The sequence below is a fragment of the Sciurus vulgaris genome (genome assembly GCF_902686455.1).
Source record: "Sciurus vulgaris genome assembly, chromosome: 12".
NCBI lineage: Eukaryota > Metazoa > Chordata > Mammalia > Rodentia > Sciuridae > Sciurus > Sciurus vulgaris.
The window spans coordinates 97,493,183-97,508,837 of record NC_136473.1 but is presented as its reverse complement, the minus strand read 5'-3'; the positions used below and the strand labels follow the sequence as shown (position 1 = coordinate 97,508,837).

The 15,655-nt window shown below is 46.4% G+C and overlaps 1 protein-coding gene across 1 annotated transcript in view; it reads right to left on the bottom strand.

Annotated features, from left to right (window-relative positions):
* Positions 1–552: 552 nt before the first annotated feature.
* Positions 553–15,655, bottom strand: part of NIBAN1 (niban apoptosis regulator 1) — a 137,985-nt gene continuing 122,882 nt past the window's right edge. Inside the window, exons 10-14 of the mRNA XM_079107750.1 lie at positions 15,099–15,260; positions 13,475–13,585; positions 11,532–11,639; positions 7,085–7,196; positions 553–5,319 (exon numbers count right to left, since the gene is read on the bottom strand). Coding sequence (XP_078963876.1) covers positions 4,220–5,319; positions 7,085–7,196; positions 11,532–11,639; positions 13,475–13,585; positions 15,099–15,260 — 1,593 coding nt within the window. The 3' untranslated portion in view covers positions 553–4,219. The remainder of the gene's footprint in view (positions 5,320–7,084; positions 7,197–11,531; positions 11,640–13,474; positions 13,586–15,098; positions 15,261–15,655) is intronic.

Genomic DNA, 15,655 nt, shown 5'->3' with positions numbered 1-15,655 from the left:
CGTGTGTGAGGCCCTGGGTTCCGTCTTCAGCACTACATACAGATGAATGAATGAAATAAAGGTCCATCGACAACTAAAAAAATATTTTAAAAAACTCTGCACAGTTTCAAATCAACGCCCTCATTCCCAATTCCAATTTGATTATTGACCCTAAATAGAAGATCCAAAGGGACCACTCTGGGAGTGATATTTTCATAATGCGTTTAGCATGGAAGGAGGAGAAGGAACGTAAAGTATACCGAGCATCCACATCACTACTAGACTTGAGTTTTCCAATGTCTCTCTCTCCTGCCTGAGTCGTTGGTGTAGCATGAAAGCTGAGGTAACAGACAAGGTTATGTCAGACGAGGAAGCAAATTTCCATTCTAGGTTCATGTCAAGGACATTCTGGCCCTGTCCACCCTGAGAATTTGAGTTTGCTGACATCAGGATCACATCTATTGTGTTTGCTTCTATTTCTCCATCACCCACTATAACGCCTGTATATTACAGATACACAATCATTAATTTTTTGGATGAGTGAATTAATGGATAAATGAGCAACTTTGAATGTCAGTGAATAAATACGATTTTATTTATAATTATAGAAAGAGTGAATGTTTTGCTCAATGTTACCCACTGAAAATATATTTAAGTTTGAACAGCCATTCAATGCACTGAGTAACTGCCCATTTCTGTACTACGGATGTGATCCAATTTCAAAAATATATTTAAGTTTGAACAGCCATTCAATGCACTGAGTAACTGCGCATTTCTGTACTATGGATGTGATCCAATTTCTAGAAAAATAAGCATATGTATTATCAAAGCATAATTTCACCTGGCATTAAGTGGCTTCCCTGCAGAGTCTTTCCAGACAACAAAAAAGTAAAAGTTCCTTGGTGCAGCAAGAGTGAGTCACTTTCATTTCTGTTCCTTCCAGCTCAAGTATGACATTTGCTTAAAAGATGAAACCAGCCCTATTCCAAATAAATGACATCTGGACAGCTCTTCAAGGATGAGGATTTTATTGGAATATAGGCACTTGGCAGAGTAAATGCATGGCTACAAAGTGTTTTGAGTTTATTTGCTTCATATAGTGACCATAAAAATAAAACCACAGTGTAGATTTTTTTTTCTTCTTGAAGTTGCAGATTTCTGAAGTCAAACCCCCAAAGCCATTCGTTTATGGAAAAGTAAGAAGACAGGAGTTGCCAACTTTTTCACGTAGTGAAACTGTGCTGTTAAGTCAGCAGTGTCCTCCCTTTCCCCATCCTAAAATTGCTACGTAGCACCTAACAGGACTTTTTATAAGGGCGGAAAGTCACTTTTGTCTGGGAGAATTGTAGAAGTCTGAAATCACTGGCTCTGATCTGGAGAATTACAAAACCAACCTTGAGAATCTTGATAATCACGTACAGGTCAGACCTAAAAACTGCTGTTCTTCATGCTCAGTCTCTTTTTAAAGCTTTTGGAAAAATTGGAATCTTATCCTTATAGTCACAAGGAGAGTTTTTTCCTTTCTTTTTTTGGTTAGGAAAGTTCACTCCAGATAATGCAAGGCACTACTGTCTGTCCTCCGAACTACATAGGAAAAAATGATGAGCCCATTTTTTTCCCCAAGGAAAATATGCTCTTTGTGACAGGTCAACAGTAACATAACTGGTTTAATGTCATCATTTTTGCCAAAAACCATGTCTTGAGATTTCGTGCATTTCTAATGCTTTGCCCATTGCAGAGACCCGCAGGGCAGCACGCAGAGGCCTTCCATGCTGCTCATTCAGATCACAGCAGCCTTGTGCCCACCAGGAAAACCACCGAAGCAACACACACAAAACCTGCCTGAGCAGCAAGACAAACACCTGGTCACGTGAAGTTCTTCCCTTCCAACTGTTAACACGGATGCAGATCTTAATGCGTTTCCATTTCCTGTTCCATCTTCGTGTGGAAGAAGCACCCTGCTCATTTGTGAGAACTTGTCTTGGTGAAGTGTGTGAAGAAAAGTTCCTCGACTGCACCTTCCAGCATGTCCTGCCCCTTGGTGCCTCGTCCTTCCCGGCCTCCAGGATGGATAAAGGAAGGTCACTGACTCTGCTCCGTCTGACACAGTGAAATGAATTCTTTTTTAGGGTTGGAAAAGCTCTTAGGTCTTTTAAAGGTGAGCAAAGGGAGGACGCTGGGAAGCTCTGGGACTGCATTTCACCATGATTCTCCATGGAGAGGGCAGTCTTTGTGGGGCTGGGCACTGCTCTTTTGCTCCCTGCCTTACTGGGCAGTGCTTCTGGCCATCTGGCTATCAGCCCCTTGGACTCTGAACTTTATTTAAGGGAAGACTCACCAAGGGCAGAAAGCCTGATTCACACAGTTCCCTTCCTAACAGCGAGCCCCAAACTGCCCCTGCACAGCAGCAGCAAGCCGGGTGTTCAGGTCCCACGTTTCCTGAGCAGCGTGAGCACATGCCAGTTCCTGTACTACGCACTAGGGATGTTAAGGTTACTGCACATGCAGGAAGCCATTATTCAGGGTTGTGGGTTTCCATCTGGAAGCACATAGGATGACTAACCCCGAGTTTCTGTCCTTGAAGAGAGCTTCTGGGAGAGGCAGGAAGTAAACATCATTTCAATACACTGCACTGAAGGCCAGGATCCCAGGGAGGGAGCAGTGGATGGGCAGGGACTAAGGGCAACGTGGCCTCTGCCTTCCTCACCTATGACGGGGTCCCTCATAGACACAAGAGTCTCACACTCTTAAGAAAAGCTGAAGAAATTTAGCAGGAGACCATTCAGATACTCTTATTCATCCTTTATGATCTAGAGGTCCAAGAAATTCTTAATGGGGGGAGGTAAGGAAGGGAAATATTTTAATTCCTGGTTAGACTGAACTGTGGAAACCAATTCTCTGAAGAACTGATATAAAAGTACTTGAAGGTGATAATCAGAACAGGCTTTAGGACAATATGTTGAAATCTAATATTGATGTCTGTGGACTGAACCTTCATGATGTAGTACCTGGGACTGAAGTTTGTAGGGAACGATCTGGCGTTCCCTACAAATCTTAATTTCTTGCAAGTAAGTCCATTCTGTCTTTAACATTAATGGTTACAGGCTATGCTCCATTTAGAAGATGTATTTGTTTCTATTTCCCTCCAAGAAGAAGGAACAGAAGCTTTTTCATGGTGGTATCTTCAGTGGTTTATACCTCCCAGGGACTCAATTAACTTGCTGTATGGCCAAATGATTTCTGCTTTTTGGTAAGGCAATATTTTTGGAACTTGATTATACAAACCTTGGCTTCTGTCTTTATTCATTCATTCATTTTGTTCCCTTCTGTGAATGAGTCAGGACTATTTGAATGAAAATAGAGAAAACTGCCATGGTTTGGAAATTGGTACTTCTTTTTCTTCTAGACTAAATTCTCATGGGCCTTTTAATTTAAGTACAAGACAAAGCATCTTATCTTTTCTTTATTACTATGCCTAACACTGTATGTGGCATGCAGTAGCTGTGCAAATAATGTTTTGTTTAACTAGTAGGCTTTAAGTTCCATAATGTAGATGAGTTCTTTGCACAGTCCAAGGCTAATTTGAAATGCTTTCAGGCTTATACAAGCCAGTGAGATTTCCTTGCCTCCTCTGAATTTCCTTACAAGGTGATTAACTGATAAGAATCAACAAGATTCATTAACAAATTGATAGCAGAATTAGTAACAGGTGCAGACAGTCCCACCAACCACAACCTTCCTGCCTCAGTTTCTCTCCAACTTCTCCAGGGACAGGCATGCCCAGCCCCCTGGGGCTGCGCCCAGCAGCGGCCACTGGGTTCCTGACCTTCCCTTCGTTGCACCCTGACTGTGGACAATTGCTGAGTCTTCAGGCGATGGTGAGGCTGGACTTGCAGTCTATGTTTGCATTCTTACTCAAAATTAAAAAGCCTTAAAGTGCAAGAGGAACACAGCACCGTGCCCTGTGCTGAGAATACCAGGCCTGAGCGCCCTCTCCTGAACTCAGCTACCTCTCACCCCAGCCCTGCAGTGCCTCGGTGATGCCTATTCAAATGCTGAAGCAGTCACTCCTGGTGGAGCAGTCCAGTCCCACAAAGGTCTGCCTCGGTGTCCACGGCCTGTGTGCGTTTCCTCTGGAAATAGTTCATGATTTTTTTTGGTAGCAACTCCTACGTATCCCCGTAACTAGAACCCTTTAACTGACTCGGTTTGGAGAAAGACTATGGCCCAATTATGGCTCTCACTCCTCTGAGGGCTGCTCCGGGGAGCTCTCCTGACAAGCCTCCCACTCCTTCCCACCATCGAGGACCTGGGTGCTCGGGGCACTCTCGACCACCCACTGACACTCATGAACACGGGCAGCCTTAACCTGGGTATCCACGCTGCCCACAGCCAGGGCGGTGCCGCCGTCCCCTCCCATTGCTTCGCCTTCCTCAGAAACCTGGCTCTCCCTGGGGCAGCCGGGGACAGCACCTACAGTGTCATCCTCCTGCCACACAGCCTCTCCTTCACGGGCCTCCAGTGTAGACGTCCCTACTCCCGGCTCCCTCTCAGGGGGCTCCACAGCCTCTGCTGGCCCCTCTGCAGAGCCTGGGCAGCTGGCATCCTGGCTGAACCCCCCACTGGCTGGCTGAGAAGCAGGGCTGCTGGCCTCTGGAAATACCCCAGCCTCCACCCTGGGGGCCTCAGCCTGTGGAAGGGGAGGATGGGCCTCCCTCTCGCAAACTGGGTTTTCCTCAGAGTTGTCCTGGGGGGCAGTTGCCGGACTGCCCTCTGTGTAGACTTGGGGTTTCTCTTCTTCTTTTTCATTTTCTTGGGGAACCAGTGTCTCATTTGTGTCTTTTCCAATCCCTGGGGCTGACTCCACCGGCACTTCCACACTCACGGTCAACAACTCTCTGAGCTCCTTCAAGGATCCCGAGGCAGCAATGGACTCTGACTTCTCCAGGGTGGGTTCTTCATCCCCAGACTTCAGCTCTGATGAATGTGTGCTCGGGGCTCCTCCAGTGTCCTCTGCAGCAGCCACAGCTCTGACAGCAGGGTTGTGAAGCCCCTGCTCATCCCCACTGGGGAGAGGGCTGGGCCCAGGGAAAGAAAGGCTTTCTCCTGCCCCAGGCTGCCGCTGCCGCTCCTCTGACTCCAGGAACACCTCGCTGCAGCCCGGGGTCTCGCCATCTGGAACTCCCAGGGGAACCAGGGCAGACACTCTCCTGGCAGGGCTGGCCTGGTTGGACCCCATGGGAGTTTTCAGATCTGTTAAGCTAGACACGCTTTCACTGGGCAAGGCCATATTGTCTTCAAATAAGTTGTGCTTCTTCAGGATCGCAGCCTCCTTTATCACTGAGACACACCGGAAAACAAAACACCCCATTAACACTCTGCTTGGCAAACCTGAATGATTTTTATCCAGAAGCCAAACTCCCCCATCACCCTTTCTGTATATCCACAGCCTCCATTTCAAGACCCAGCTTATGTCCTTCCTCTTCCAGGTCCCTTCCCTGATGACCAGTGACTACAAATGTCTGTCCAGACTCAACCCCAGCAGCATTCATTCAGTCACTTATTCAAACTGCAAACAGCTGTGTGGCGTCAACATGGAACCAGCAGAGGGCAGCTAGAGGTGAATTAGGTAGGCCTTCGCTGTCGGATGGCTCACGGTCACCAGCTACAACAGGGTCTCGTTCAGAGAGGTCGTATCGCATCTCAGGCTAATATGTGTAGCTCTGTCCACCTAGAGTGGCTCTCCTGCCAGGACAGGGGTGGCCCTTATACACCTCTGCTCTTTCTCAGAGTGTGTACTGGGGAGTCAGTTCTGACCATGCGGCGGACAGAGCCTCGTTGTTTTGTAGTGTCCAAAATGGAGATCTGTGCTCATGGAGCCCAGCCTCGAAGGCCTTGGGAGGGAGCAAAGGCAGCAATGAGGAAACCAGCAGCAGCTGTTCCTGGCCACAGGCCTCCAGGCGACAATGCCACCTTCAGGGGTGGGGTGGGGGGGCATTCCTCTGGGAGGCGGGTAGATTTGTGCCTTCGGTGTAATTTTTCACCAGCTTGCAGTAGACCCACTGATCTAACAAAACTGGGAGATTGTGACCATTTTCTTATTTTTTAAAAAATTTACATGATTTTTTTTTAAAAACGGGGAAATATTACAGACTGAATTTTTAAAGTGTGTTGTGACAATTTTCTTTTTTAAAAATTTCTTTGTATTTTCATCAAAAAACACACTTAGGGAAATACTGATAGAATTAAGTTTTTGAAGTGTATTGGGACCATTTCCTGATCTTGTGCAGCCAAGTGTCCAGAGGAAAGGAGGTTTCTTCCAGTTCAACCAGAGGTGGCCATGGTAGCTGCCTGTGGCCTTGACAGGGCCTTCCTTGGTGTGGACACCATGCTGGTCCCTTTACATTCCTCATCTCCATCTCTGTGATTAGCTCCTTGACACATGTGGGCCAGATTTCTATGTGGAGGTGTTTGGGGACATTCAAGGTCTCCACCATGGAGACCAGATGCCCTTTGGGCCTGTGGTTTGATGGTGGCCCTCTCCAGCATATTTTTATCCAAGTGTCCCCATTCACGCTCCAATCCCGGGCAAGGCACTCCAATCCCACAGCACACGGGGTGCCAGAACCCTAGCAAGCCTCCCAAGGCACCGTGTCCCCGCTCTGTGTCTTTTTTTCTGTCTGGCCTAGTGGAGGTGAGGAATGTGCTGAGCGAGCTTCTGTCAAGCCTGTGGCTGGAGTCATCTCTGCCCTGCTCCCGGAGGGCCCTGGGCCTGTGCCCGGGAGCTCTTTCCCCTTCTGTCTGCACAGTGCATGGAGACGGCTCTTCACAAGAGACCCTCATTTAATCCCCCTAAGCCTTGATTTTCTCCTCTGTTAACGGAAGCTGAACATTCCCACCTCCAGGGTTCATATTTGTGCTGACAGAGGATGAGCTCCGAAAGGCCGGCGCGCACCACCCCAGGGGTGCTTGGTCAAGGTCACCATCTCCCTCCTTCCTCCCCTCCTTCCTCCTTGTCTTTTCCCCACACCAAGACCAATGTTCTCCTCCCCTTTCTCACCTTCCAGTCTCCCTAAGTCCCACTTCAGAGGTGCGGCCCTCTTACCTTTCAGAGTCTCATCAAGGAGGGTCTGATGTAAAATCTCCTCGTAGACATTTTCCACGTGGATCATATTGGTATGATCTGCAAAGATGAACTGCTCGTATTTCTGAAGCTCCTGGAGAGAGAGAGAGAGAGAGAGAGAGAGAGAGAGAGAGAGAGAGAGAGAGATAAGATAAAGAGGAAGAGCCACGAGATACCTGGGCTCAGGGGAGATAAGGAAAGGATGAGTCCACTTGTGATCCTCTCCTGGGAGCACGTGGGAGGGACGAGGGCCATGTTGGCCCACAGGCAAAAAAGATGCTTAGATAACAACTCAGCCCAGCAATCTTTGACTTCAATCCAAGACACTACTAAGCACCACGGATGCATGTCACTGTCTGCTAACTGCCCACGACAGGGCGGTGCTCGGCCATTGGTGGTTCCACTCCCCTCCCTCCTACTGGGCACACATTCTAGAAGCTTCACCAGGAAAAACAGAGAGATTTCTTATCCTCTCAAGGCCTATGAGTGAGTTGGGCCTCCTTGTTTTCTATCATAACCAATGTATTTCCTCCTTCCTTTTTTTATTTAATGCTAACAGTATTTTATCAAGGTATATTATATATTGAAAAAAAAAAAAAAACAGATTGGGGCTGGGTTGTGGCTGGGTGGCAGAGTGCTCACTTAGCACGTGTGAGGCACTGGGTTCGATCCTCAGCACCACATAAAAATAAATAAATAAAATCAAGGTATTGTGTGTCTGTCCGCAACTAAAAAAAAGTTTTTAAAAATAATGATTTAAAAGACACAGATTTTAAAAGTAGTGTCCAATGATGTTAAATATATAAATATACCTCTATGGGCTGGGAATATAGCTCAGTTGGTAGAGTGCTTGCCTCACCAGCACAAGGCACTGGGTTCAATCCCCAGCATCGCAAAAAAAAAAAAAAAAAAAAAAAAAAAAAAAAAAAAAAAAAAAAACCTCTGTAACCACCCCAGATCAGGATGAAAAATACTCCCATCACCCCTCTCCAGCCCCCAGCCCTCCACCAGAGAAGCACCTGTCTGACATATGTCATGATAGATTTGTTTTTGCTTGTTCATGAATAAACAAAATTATGTATTCATTTGTGTTTCCTTTTCAATTTTTTTTGTGTCTCTGCATATATAGGTAGCTCATTCCTTTCCACCCATAAATAACGTTTACCATATGGATAAACTAGTTATTTATCTACACTCCTTTGACATGGAGATTTTTCCACTTTTTGACTGTTGGAACTGCCACGTTATTGGTGCATACTAATTATACAGAATCATGGTTTCCTTGTGACATACTCGTACATGTGCACCACAGGTTTTGATTATTTGCATCCTCTGTTGTTGTCTCCTGCTCTCCCCTCCCTCTATCCCTTTCTCCTTCTCTAATAATCTCCCTGCTCTGAACATTTTTGAAGGTTTTTTGGTTTTTTTTGAGGGCTTAAGGACTTTATCTTGGACCTATATCTAGAAGTGAGGTTGCTGGGTCAGGAGGTAGATACACATTTAACTTCAGAGACCCCTTTTCTGGTTGAGGAGTCATTTGAGGATTCTTCAGGAACATTCTCCTCCTTTCCTCCCACTGACCCTGACATTCACTGACTCCTTCTAAGATAGCCCAGGCAGGATGCAAAATCCCTTAACCTTTTCTGCTTTCTAAGGATTTCCAAATGGCTGCCTGTGATCCGCAGGAGCACAGGACAGGGATCAGAATGTACCAGATCATGTTCCAGTGACTGACCCGACCCAGCCACCTTTGCACCTGACGGTACCGGCTGGCTCTTAGAGAACTGGAGTGGGATTCGATGCCTTCTGCCCGGATGGACAAGATTAGAGCAGGTGAGTGGAAGTTACAATATTCAAACAAATTTCAGTGCCAAGACTCGGGGGTGCTGTGGCCCAGGACTGTGTTGCCAGTAGGCAATGATGGGGTCCCTTCACAACCACCCGAGAAGAAAGCCAAAGGCTTGAAGAGGTATGAACTGCAATGACCCCTAGAGAGTCTATGAGACCAGACTGATGTGCAGATCACTGCTCAGGAGACCGGACACTGCCCTGGACTTGCCACTGGATCCTGGGTAAGCCATGTCACCACTCAGAGCCTCTGTCCTTTCCTCTGCTAAATGAGGGGCACAGGCTCATGCACGGATCACCCTTCCATCTTCCCTGACTCTGCGATTCATCCCTGAGATGAGCTGAAGGCAAGACTCTGGCAAGTTTCTCCCAGATCCTAAAAGCGGGATCCAGCACGGTCCCTGGAATCCTCCTTCATGGGGCCCCTGTTGTGCTCCCCACGGGGCATCCCACATGCCTGTCTTCTGCTTCTGCCTTGTGAACTCCAGGACATCAGGGACACAGGTGTGGTGGAATGTCCTGATCACATTTGATGCATTTTAATACCTGTTTACTGAATAGATTGAGAGCCTTTAAGTTTCCGACCAACAGAGTAATTCTGAGGGAGGGAATGAGGGAGAGACATTTGTATTGTTGTGACGTGCCAACTTTACAAAACAGGTCTTCTACGTTAAATTGATTGAACTGCATCATATACTTAATTCTCTGCACCAATTAAGTTGGAATCCTAAGGGTGAGTCTTGGGAGTGCTTTTTTCTAAAAAGCTCCCCAGGCGATTCTAATAGCAGCTAGGGTAGGGTTGAGTGCCACAGATCTAGGAAGTTCCCAAGAACCAAGGAAAACACGTGACAGTGAAATAAAGACTCCTATGAAGCAGATAATCCCCTGATTTACCCATTCTGTAAATACAGAGCTTTTAAAGCTCACGACACTGACACAACATCCCTCTTCTTGAAAACTCGGGGTCACGGGTTGCTTTTCTGAAAGCAGTTTGTCTTGATTGAGTTGTCTCTTTTAGACTGAACCCAGTTCACTCTCTGAAGCTTGCAAGAGTGTGCAGACAAGAGGGAACCTGCCTTCATCCTTCCCTCGTCTGGGAGGAGGTGGCCATGAGACCTTCAAACTACCCTTGGGATTGATAAAGAGAAAAATCCCAAGAGATGTCTGAGAGCAGACGCGTTTAGAGGTGGACTCAGGGGTGACTTCGGCACCTACACTGTTCTGCATGTAAGACCAAGGGGACAGTCATACAGACCAACTCTTTCTCCTTTAGCTTAATCAAATCCTTTTCTACTAAACAAATATACCCCCAGAAATAAATCCCAATACGAGATACACCATGACGATTTGAAGAAAAATGGCACTTACAGGATATAAAAATGACCAAAGAAAATTCCACAGTGAAATAACTCATACAAGAATTTTAACATTTCATTGCTTGGAGACTCTCCAAGCTGCCGAAGAGCGCTTTTTTGAGATAAAGAAGCTCTTTATCTTTACTCCAAGAGAGAGCAAGCCTTGCAAATGTCCAGGCTTGCAAGTCATTTTTGAAATGTAGAAGTGGTGACAGATTAGCAGCAGTGGTGCTGAGGCCACGGACCAAGCACCCACCACGGTACAGGTGAGTGTGGACTGTTTAAATTCAGGTGGGAACCTGCTCTTGACTTTGGGCTTGTTACTTAACCTCTCAGATTTCCTCATTTGCACAATGAGGATATAAACAGGACCTCCTCAAAGGACTGTTGCGAAATTTATTGTAATAATTCATGCAAAATGTGGATGGCCTACTGCGTGGTAAGGCTCATCCAAGGTTAATGGTATCGTTCTAGTCTTCTCAGTCTTAAAAAAGTCACTGCAAAATATTATGAACTGCATTTTTAAAAAGATGAACTCTAGACCAAAAGAGATTTGCCCAGGGCCCAAGAGCAGAAACAGGAGGACCTGGGATTTGAACGCTGGTTCGGAACCAGCCCTAAGACTCCACTTGCCCACTCCCCTTCCCTGCAGACCCCAGTCACCCCTCTGTAATCCTGGTTGTCCTCGTGTGCTGGATGTGTGTGCAGCACCTTACATGACGTCATTGATTTCAGTACACAAATATTACTGGAGGTAACAGAACAAACACCCTTCTGTAATCATGTTACTGGAGAGTTCTGGATGTTTCCGAGCACACGCTGGACCTCGGCGTTGTGCTGTAACAGGGGACACCTCGTCCCCTTAGGTGTTCTATACCAACCCTTCGCTTGGCTCCAGCTCAGATAATTACCCTTTGAGATTTCCTCTAGTCCAGGGGTGAGCAAATCCTGGCAGCTTTCTGTTGTTGTAAATAAAGCTTATTGGAACACAGACTTATCTGCTTGGGCACTGTCTCTGGCTGCTTTTGTGCTACAATAGCAGAGTTGAGCGGTCACAACAGAAATGATAAACTGGCCCATGAAGCTTAAAATATTTACTATGTATCAAAACGTTTGTCAGCCCCCCCAGGCGCAGTCAGCTGTTTGCCAGCACAGTGCAGGGAAAGAGCCCAGCTGCACTTCAGAGGCAGTGAGAGCGGGCTCCTTAGAGTCACCCAGTCCCTTACTGGTTTGCAGGTGGACGCCAGCGCCTTCTGCATGGTGGGAAGTGTGATCTGAACCAGCGCCTCCTGAAAGATCTTCTTCCGGACGGTGCTGCTATCATAGTCATATTGCTGTCGGCGCAGAAACATGCGTTAAATAGGAACACCACCATCTGTCAACTTAAACAAAAAACTCAGACGCCCACGTCATCTCCCTTCCCCAGCCCCAACTTCCGAGGATACTCGCATTTCCAAGGTCTCAGAGGTCTTTCTGTGTTACTCCTGCACACTCCAGGTGTAGGTTGTGACATGATGACCCATCTCACCAGCCCCTCTTACAGAAATGGAAACTGAGGCAAGATCAAAACAGAGAAGTGGGGGCTGGGGTTGTGGCTCAGTGGTAGAGAGCCTGCCTGGCATGTGTGAGGCACTGGGTTCGATCCTCAGCACCACATATAAATAAATAAATAAAATCAAGGTATTCTGTCCATAAAACAACAATAACAACAAAAACAGAGAAGTGCCATCTGTGCTATTGAGAAGTTGGGGATAGAAATAGGGGGTGAGTTTGCAGTTCATCACCCCATCTGGGTAGGTCCAGGGGAGCCACCATTGGCTATTTCTCTGGGTCCTGCAGGCAGGGTCCGTGGGTTGCAATGATTTGCACAAGAGAAGAGAGGGCTTGGCTCATAGCACCGTCCACTCTGCAACCTATTAACCAAAGAAATTCAATATCTAGAACGAGAAAGATGATGGTTCTCTCTGTTCTGAATTGAACATCCAGACTTGGAGACCAGGACTGATTTTCAATGTCACTTCAAGGTGATCACAGACAATATGGAGAACTGTCACAGGCATATGAGCAGACTGGTCAGGCCAACTGAAGCACGGTTAGATGAGGGCATTTATCAAGTGCCATGGGAGCACGTGATAGTGGCACCATCTTTCCTTTCAGGTTAATTGCTAGAGAATTATTATTAGGCTCAACATGGTTTTTAATTGCAATGATTTGGTTGCTAGAGTTTCCTCTGGCCTATGAGGCATCAAGATCAGGTCTAAAATTCAGGAACCACTTCCAGGCTTTGTGGGACTTTGACCTTCTAAAAGCATTGTTTAGGGGAAACAGGAGTTCGTAAAAAAAATTAGCCAATCACCACTGACTAGCTCCTTGAATTTCAGTAAATCACTATCTTTCTTAGGATCAGTTTCCTCGTCTGTACATTGGAGATACATTCTAATCATCTCCCAACTTCCTGTGAGAATCAAATGAAACAGGCTCTAAGTAAAACTTTAACAACATAGCATACTTGTGCAAGCTCTTATTATTGCAGCCATTCACTGTGCACTTACATGCGAAGCCAATTTAGGAAAATTTCATATGGCAGATATCTTTTCCTTGCATTTCAGATTGCCTTCAGATTTTGATTTTCCTTAAAAATGTTGGCCAATTTAATGGATTTTACTACGTTGTAAACTCTTTGAAGAGAGAGGCTGTGCCTTGCCTGTTTTCTAAAAAAATGTTTTTAGTTGTAGGTGGACACAACATCTTTCTTTCTTTTTATGTGGTGCTGAAGATCAAACCCAGTGCCTCACACGTGCGAGGCAAGTGCTCTACCACTGAGCCACAGCCCCAGCCCCCTTGCCTGTTTTTATATATCATGCAATACCTGTCACAACGCTTGTGGGGACAGCCAATAATATCTGTCAAATCCAATTGCTGTGAAAGTAAGCTCGGTCACAACTTCTGACTGTGGGTAATGATGCTGAGTAACTGTAGTATCTAAAGTATCCACTAGATGGCAGAAGAGGCATGAAAGCCACTGGGGGACTTGCAGCTGGATGACAGTCACAGGAGAGGAAGGAGAGGGGGAAGAGAAGCTTGAAAGGGAGGACAAGGTATTTCCACCCAACAAAAGAAACAGGGGTTTTCTTGTTTTATGCTTCCACGAATGAGACAAAGCCTGTACCTTCAGGACTCGGAGCTTGACCTTCTCAATGGCAGCTGCAATTTTGGAGGCGTCTCCTTGGAGATGTGGGGAAAGCAACTGCTCAAAAGTGAATACTGCATTCTGCATTAGCTAGAAACCAGAACCGACACAGAAAGAGCATGTCAGAGGCTGGGATGGCCAGCCCAGCGACGTGCATCTGGGCTTGGAGAGGAGGGAGGAGATGAGCCCACAGAGTCCTGCTGTTCTGGGAGATGACCCAGGGCAACAGGTCCCTTCCCACTACTTGGGCTGTGAAACCAACAGCCACATGGCCACGGTGGAATCTGAGAGGTTAGAGGGTATGTATGCAGGTCTGCATGCACGTGGTCTTTTTATTTCCTCATCTGTTCTCCATCATCCCTGATCTGGAAAACTCAGGGCTGGGGGGCTGAGATTCCCCTCCTCCATCTTCTGGTGCTGCAACCACAGATTGACAAGACGAGGCGGGAGCCTTGGCCAACCATGAATATGCTGCACCTACGACTGCACGGCACACCTCTCTGCTTTCCATCCCACCACCTCACAGCCTTCCTTTCTCTGCAAGGCTGGTAATGGAGACAGGGTGAGGCTCCGGAAGTGGAGATGGTTCAGATAGCGTCTTATTCTCTGCAGTTGTGCCTGTATCCAGTCCTCCAGTGCACTGTTATCTAGACTGCTGTTAAACTGTCGCCCAGTTTTCTTCCTTGTCCATCTTTAATCCCTCATGATTCAGAAGTTAGGTAATAAGATATATTGATCAATCCTACCCAAAACTATTAAGAAAAAAACACTCCTTTCTTTCCCATACCTGTGATTGATCCCACATCATTCCACCTACTTCCAATTCTGTAGTGAATTTATCTAAGAATTTGTCTCACTACTGGTCTGTGAAATGGGATCTGGCACAGTGTTCAGCCCAGAGTAAGCTCCCCAAAGAACACCTGTGAAATAGAATTGTGTCTGCTCACACCTTTCTTCATTTAGGAAATACCATAATATGGAAAGGGTTTGGTATTCATTCCTGGTCCTGGGGAAAAAAAAATTCCTTGTGGTTAAAAAAAAAAAACCTATCAATAGACACACAAGAAATTAAAATATGAAACCATGATTGATTAGTTGGTTTACTCTTCCTCAAGTTAGGGAATTCACTTAAGCCAGTAGTTCTCAATCCCACCTATGTATTAGAAACTGGGAAGGCAGGTAGGGGAAGTTCTTTTAAAAATTCGACATATTATACAGATTATAAATATTCACATATATAAATTAATATTTATATGAATTATATATATGAAATATCTATCCACCTACTTATATACATTGATATTTATTCAGAATCACTGAATCAGTATGTCTTAAAATCTCCCCAGGTGTTGCTAAAGGCAGGTGAGGTGAAGAGCACTAGACCAACCAAGTAATAATCAATTAATGCGACTCTAGTCCCTCAGCTATTTCTTCTCTATGATGATCATCAACATGGAAGGGAGGAGAAGCCTGTTGACTGAAGACAGCAGGACTGAGGAATCGTGCCCGTCTCCCCGAGCGGCACCAGGACAGGCCTCTCCTGCCAGCACATTTCTTGGCCCTCTCTCCATCCTCAGCCATCTCGGCCGCCTGCTGCTCCTACCTCTTGCATGTAGTTCTGCGTCCTCTGGACCACCAGATCCACGTGGGGGCATCTGAAGCGGCTCTGGAGTTCCTGCAGGCGGTCTGGAAGCAGGTTGACTTTAGTATAACAAGGTTCCATCTTCACGGAATCCAGAGGGAGAGTCATAAGCTGGTCTAGATGCTGTGTTTTGGTGAAGGAAAAAATTAAAGACCTTCAGATGTGGAGACTTGCGGTTTCATACGTGTGACATGGGTAGAGTGGATCACTACGTGGACGACTACATCTGGGACATCTTCGGCTGTTTTATTTTCATTCTTCAGTGGGTCCCTGGGGCAATTCTATTGCTAGGCCAGAAACCCAGGTCCGAACCAACTGGGTGATGGAAGACCCAGGGATGTGCTCAAAGGGACTCCTGTCTTAAGTTCTTGATGGACTCCAAGTTCCAACTTAAAGCTCAAGAACCAGGCAGGTGGGTTCTCTGGCAAACAGAATCAGCAAAACTTCCTGGAAGGAGTGACAGCCCTCTTCTAAACCCCAGGGAGGTGAGGATGCTCCCTGGAGGGCACCCTCTGGGG